The sequence below is a fragment of the Camellia sinensis genome, chromosome 2 (assembly GCF_055761805.1).
Source record: "Camellia sinensis isolate YWXY chromosome 2, ASM5576180v1, whole genome shotgun sequence".
NCBI lineage: Eukaryota > Viridiplantae > Streptophyta > Magnoliopsida > Ericales > Theaceae > Camellia > Camellia sinensis.
Genome location: NC_138962.1, coordinates 84,394,587 through 84,400,742, shown reverse-complemented (window position 1 = coordinate 84,400,742; position 6,156 = coordinate 84,394,587). Strand labels below are relative to the sequence as shown.

General features: G+C 50.9%; 1 protein-coding gene across 1 annotated transcript; it reads right to left on the bottom strand.

The window, feature by feature from the left end:
* Nucleotides 1–1,707: 1,707 nt before the first annotated feature.
* LOC145814921 (uncharacterized) lies at nt 1,708–4,066 on the bottom strand. Its single transcript, XM_082911845.1, has 3 exons — nt 4,012–4,066; nt 2,538–2,929; nt 1,708–2,446 (listed from the first exon to the last, which is right to left on the bottom strand). The coding sequence occupies exons 1-3, from the start codon at nt 4,064–4,066 to the stop codon at nt 1,817–1,819; spliced, it is 1,077 nt and encodes a 358-aa protein (XP_082767971.1). The 3' UTR covers nt 1,708–1,816.
* Nucleotides 4,067–6,156: the final 2,090 nt, after the last annotated feature.

Here is a 6,156-nt window from a genome sequence, read left to right as displayed (position 1 = left end):
CTAGATATAGTGGGACCGTTGCCAACAGCACCGGGCAACCGGAAATTCATCATCGCGGCCACAGATTACTTCACAAAGTGGGTTGAAGCTGAGCCCTTGGCAACCATCAAAGAAAAAGACGTGAAGCGATTTGTCTGGCAGAACATTGTCACGCGGTTTGGCGTCCCCAAGATTTTGATCTCTGACAACGGTACCCAGTTTGACGGTCGCCTATTCAGAGGATTCTGTGAAGATCTAAAGATAGAATTCTACAACTCCACCCCGGCCTACCCGCAGTCCAATGGTCAAGCCGAAGCATCAAACAAGACTATACTGGATGGGTTGAAGAAACGGTTGGAAAAGGCTAAGGGCAAGTGGGCTGAAGAATTACCGAGCGTCCTTTGGGCATATCGAACAACCCCGCGACGTTCGACCGGGGAAACTCCATTTGCTTTGGCTTATGGCATGGAGGCGGTCATACCCTTGGAAGTTGAAATGCCCACCCTCAGAACTGAGAGTTTTGAGCCCGAGCTAAATGCCGAGGCTATTGCCTTGGAGTTGGACTTAGCGGAAGAGGGCCGGGAGAAAGCCCTCATCCATGTTGCCACTTACCAACAAGAGCTCTCCAAGAAGTATAACAAGACAGTGCACCCCAGACCGTTCAAAGTTGGGGATTGGGTTTTGAGGAAAATTATGGGCAACACCCTGGTGCCAGGAGAAGGCAAACTAGGGGCAAATTGGGAAGGACCTTACAAGATCACTGGTCTGGCGGGCAAGGGGGCTTACCACTTGGAGGATCTAGAGGGAAGAGCCATACCCCGGCCATGGAATGCGGCCAACTTGAAATTGTATTATTTTTAAGCTTTTTACTTTCCTCTTTTTTGTAAAGCAATTTTTTGGCTTGCAAAGCAGAATGTAATTCTTTTTGTCAAATTATAGAATTCATTTTGCATTAGCACTCGGATTGTTCTTTTAATGTTTAAAACCGAGATGATTTGCTCCGGTTGGAAGAGTTGGTGTTTTGTCCAACTTAGGATTCCCAACCGAGATGATTTGCTCCGGTTGGAAGAGTTGGTGTTTTGTCCAACTTAGGATCCCCAACCGAGATGATTTGCTCCGGTTGGAAGAGTTGGTGTTTTGTCCAACTTAGGATCCCCAACCGAGATGATTTGCTCCGGTTGGAAGAGTTGGTGTTTTGTCCAACTTAGGATCCCCAACCGAGATGATTTGCTCCGGTTGGAAGAGTTGGTGTTTTGTCCAACTTAGGATCCCCAACCGAGATGATTTGCTCCGGTTGGAAGAGTTGGTGTTTTGTCCAACTTAGGATCCCCAACCGAGATGATTTGCTCCGATTGGAAGAGTTGGTGTTTTGTCCAACTTAGGATCCCCAACCGAGATGATTTGCTCCGGTTGGAGGAGTTGGTGTTTTGTCCAACTTAGGATCCCCAACCGAGGTGATTTGCTCCGGTTGGAGGAGTTGGTGTTCTGTCCAACTTGGGATTCCCAACCGTGATGAAGTACTCCGGTTGGAAGAGTTGGCGTCTTGTCCAACATGGTATCTTGTCCAAACTTAGCAACAACCGAGATGGATATTTCGGTGCGTGAATTTGTTTTGTTATGCTCAACTGTGTCGACCATGTTATGGACTCCGGTCGACCAAGTGTTCAAATGATAAGTCGTACCGAGATAGTTTGCTGAAGACAGAATTAATTACTACCGGGCAAACACTTGGCGAAAATTCAAAATTTTTCATTGATAAAGAAATTCATTACAAAAGGTGGGGACAAAGCCCGGTTACATCAAGTGTATTGAAAGCAAAAATACAAAGAAAAGAAACCTAAACTAAGGGGGAAAGATTGGCGAACTCATCCTCGGCAGCATCAGCATCAAGGTCAACAGCTTGGCTTGCTTCTTGAGCGCCGGGCTCATCGTTGCCGGGCTGTTCAGGCACCTCGGCCTCTTCTTCCTCAGAATCTGTGTCATCCTCTCCATCTTCAAGTCCTTCCTCGGCCTCCGCTTGAAGCGCAGTAAATACATCATTTGCATATGGCACGAGGTAGACCGGTAGTGAAGCTTTGGGAGGATTGGCAAAAACGTCGGTGTCAGAGCCCTGGCCGAGGTGTTCACAGGCAGACTTCCAACCGGCCTTGAAGTAGATGTCTTGTGTTGCAAACACCTGCTTCTTATAGCTCTCCTCGGCCTCGTTGAACCCGGCCTTGTTGGCAGCCCGGCAAGCCTTCTTCTTCGCCTTCTTCAAAGCGTCAACCTCGGCCTGAAGCTCACTTTGTTTTTTCTCGGCTGCGCCCAGCTGACCGAGCAGTCTATTATTGTCATGGTTGGCCATTTCGAGAGAAGCTTTAGCCCGGCCGAGCTCGGCTTGGAGGCTTTCAACATGGCTCGCAGTGTCGTTGGCTTTCTGCCTAAGCCGGTGGATGCGCTCTAGGACCAAATGTTGTTTTTGAATGGCCTGCAAAAAGAAGCAAAGTACATCAGAAAGGGGACCGAGCAAGAAGGACCGAGCAAACACCTGTGAAATGTTAAAAAGAACGCCGACTTACCCTGGCCATCGACTTCACAGAAGATTTTACCAGCCGGGTGTCAGGGACGTGGTCACTGCCTACCACGTCGCCTGGTAGGAGAAATGCTTTGGAGAGATCGAAGGCAAGCAAATGTTCTTTGTCTGCCTTGATCGATGCAGTCGCCGGGATGTCCTGTCCCCGGTGCTTCAGCTGAGGACGCCAAGCGGGCACGGGAGCAGGAGTTTCAGTAGGATGCTCGGTTGTCAGCTCGGTGACGAGCTCGGCGGAGGGATCTGCCCTTGGTCTTTTTCCAGCCCGGCGCGCTTCTCTGGCGGATTGCACGGCAGCTGGAGCCGGAGAAGCAAGGGCTACGACGGCTGCACTCGATTGACCGGCAGCCGGGGAACGGGTGGTGACGCTCGGTATCTCGGCTGAGGTCGCGGTTAGAAGGTTTTTGATCCGAGATCTTTTGGCCATTTCTTGCTCGTCAGTTAACCGGATTAATGGGACGTCTGGTAGTGTTGGATCGGGAGGTGGCGAAGGAGCTCTGAGGAAGTCAGTTACTCTACTCCGGCGCGGAGTAGAATATCTGTAAGTCGGTGTGTAGCCGAGCAATTCGTTGCAGTCTCGGTGACGGTACCTAAGCACGGCCCGAATTGCCTCGACGTTGGGGAATTGGTAGTTGGCTTGCAAGGCCTGGATAGCTGTAAAAGAAACAGGGAAACCGGTTAGTAAAACTAAAGAATAAAGTTAACCGAGCAAGTTTGAGTGGCTTACATGAAGAACCGAAGTCCTTGCTTATGAACCAGCCCGGCACCTCGGCTGTTTCGTAGTTGCCGGACACCCAGAAGAAATCATCATCGTGCATATCTTTGTCCGGGGTGCCGGTTACGATTTTTTCCTTGCCCGGTCTTATTTTCAAGTAGTAAGCCAGGCCGTCACCGGTGTGGCCCATAGTGTATTGCCTTAATATCTCGGCTAGGCCTAAGTTGGCGCCCAGCCGTTGGTTCAATTCGTGTACGCCGTTGATTATTCTGTATGTGTTGGTGGACACCTGTGTGGGTGCCAGCCCGGTTCGGCGGAGGAACTCGGTTATGAGAGGGTTGAGTGGGAAACGAAGACCCCCTTCAACGATGGATAGCACGGTGAAGGGGCATTCCTCCCTACCCCAAGGCGTGGTCTCTTCTTCGGCCAGCTCGAGATGGACGTCGGCAGGGACGCCGTAGTCCTCTCTGAAAGCGGCTAGCGCGGCCGGAGTATCCACAAGGAAGCGGAACTTCCCCATTTGTGGCCGACTTACTATAGCCCGGTTGATGGGTTGGGCACGGTGATAAATTGCTGCAGCTCGGTCCTGAGAGGTTCAGGAATGACAGGGGTCCCCTTGGACTCTGCAGGAAAAGGATGGTAAGTGTAAGTGTGTGGTTTCGCTAAGAGAGCTAGACTTCAGCTCGGTCAGTAAGGGGGCCAAACTACCTCGGTTGTCTGATTAAGGAGCTCGGTCGCCCAAGCAGACCTGATGTTAGCCCGGTTAAGCGACCAAGCCCTTTGGTTATCTCGGTTTTTGCCATGATTGGAACAAACACGTTGTTTGCCCGGTTTGGCTAACTTTTCGGATCAAAAGAAGGCCCAGAGCCCGGTTCACCCCAGTTCTTCGATGTTCTTCAGGAAGACGAAGAACACCAAGAACAGTGGGAGGTTTAGGACGTTTTCTATGGTCTAAGCCCTAAAAGCTATGTTTTCGGGTCCTAATGTGTGCAAAATAAGAGTAAATAGCAACAGAAGAGAGATTGGACATCTTACCTGTGAAGGGCCGAAGGTGTTCTTCCCAAACACGAAGAATGGCAGGATGGCAGTCGAGCTTGGGTCTGAGAATCGACAGAGATGGATGCAGCAGTAGAGGAAAAATGGAACTGGGGGGGCAAGTTTGTATAGGCGTTAGAGACCGCCCAAATTCAAATTCTGGCAAAAACGGCGGGTTGGCTGCCCGATGACCAATGGCAGACCGCCACGTGTCACCATTTATGGCTTTGGCAGGACTGAAGCGACGGGTTGAAAAGACGAAGAGCCAACCGAGCTACTTTCAACGAGAAAAGGTCAGCCGAGGAATATGACCGGTCAAATCTGCGGACAATTGCGTCAACTAGCTCGGTCGAAGCTTGGCATCTTGACGACCGGATAAACGTTATCTCGGACGAGGTGAATAATCCCAGTCACGCTTCCGCGGACGGAATTAAGGGGCAATTGAGAGGGTGATTTATGCTCCGGCGTTGGGCCGAGGTATAAACCGAACAGGTTGGGGGCCCAGCAGAGCAGTGGGCCGAGATGATCGACTGTTCACCCGGAGATGGGCTACCAGAACTTGGGCCGGGCAGAGTTTGGACTATGTGCTGCCCCGAACCGTGCAGAAGGTGCTCGGCCAGGAAGTGACCGGTCAGACCAGGATGCTCGGTCTGAGGATTGTCGAGATCAGACAGACCGAGAGGCCGGCGCTCGGAAAGGCGCGGTCAGCCGAGGTAGTTGACTGACCGGCGAGAAGACCGACCAAAGGAGGATCCCGGGCTAAGCTTTGCCGAGATGCCGCCTAGCCCGGTCCTTTATTCGGTTATCCGATCGGGCGCTTAAGGTATGAAGCATGGTACGACCGAGGTAGGGCAGCTCGGCTGCCGAGCTCCAGCTATGCTGGCAGGCAGTTGAGAGCAGGTGATGAACGGCATGGTTTAAGCTGACAGATGGGATAGCAGAGCCACGTGTCAGGAGATGACAGGGAGTGGATATGGGGCGCAGAAGGTATATAAGCCTGTCTGCGCCCCCCATACGAGAGGGACGAACACTCTGTAAGAAAATCCTTACACTCAAACACTCTCTCCCTTCTCTCTATTCCCTCTAAGGTGTGTGCTAACTTGACCGTCGGAGGGTTTTTCCGGCCGCACACCACCGGGTAGCTCATCCTTATTGACTCGCAGGTGATCGGACATCGACGGAGCTCGGAAGAAAGGAATACGGGCACGCCGGAATATTTGCTCCCCGTACAGTGCCTTAGGGTCGGTCCTCGGTTTACGTGCACGTGTGCATGCATCTCGAGTTGTCTCATTTTCATCTGATGGCCTCTTATGTGAGTGTGGCTGAGGTTCACTCATATTGGTGTAAGTCCATTATGCATTGTGTATGCCATTTCATTTCATAGCATTGTGTATGCTAGGTTGTATGTTAGCGCATTGTGTATGCCATGTTACCTCGTGCATCGTGTATGCCATTTCATAGCATTGTGTATGTTAGGTTGTATCTTAGTTGCATTTCATGCATATCATGCATATTGCATTGTGCTTGGGATAGGAGTTAGCCCGAGCACGGGAAACGAGGTACGTTTCGTACTCCGAGTAACGGAATGTGTCTCAATTCCCCAGTCACCGACACTCCGGATTATCCATGATGGAGATAGGTTTTAGTTGAGTTTTCATGTGCATTCATTCCATATTAAGTTGCACAATTCGACTCCTCAACCATCGTGCATCGAGATGCGTGATTGGTGGCACGAGGATCGAGACATGCATTCATTTGTGAAAATACATTGCTATGCCCCTCTCCTGTTCTCTGTTGCAACAAATCAAGAATTAACAGCCTTCCGGAGCTTGGCGCGCTTTCCAAGAAATCATTGCAA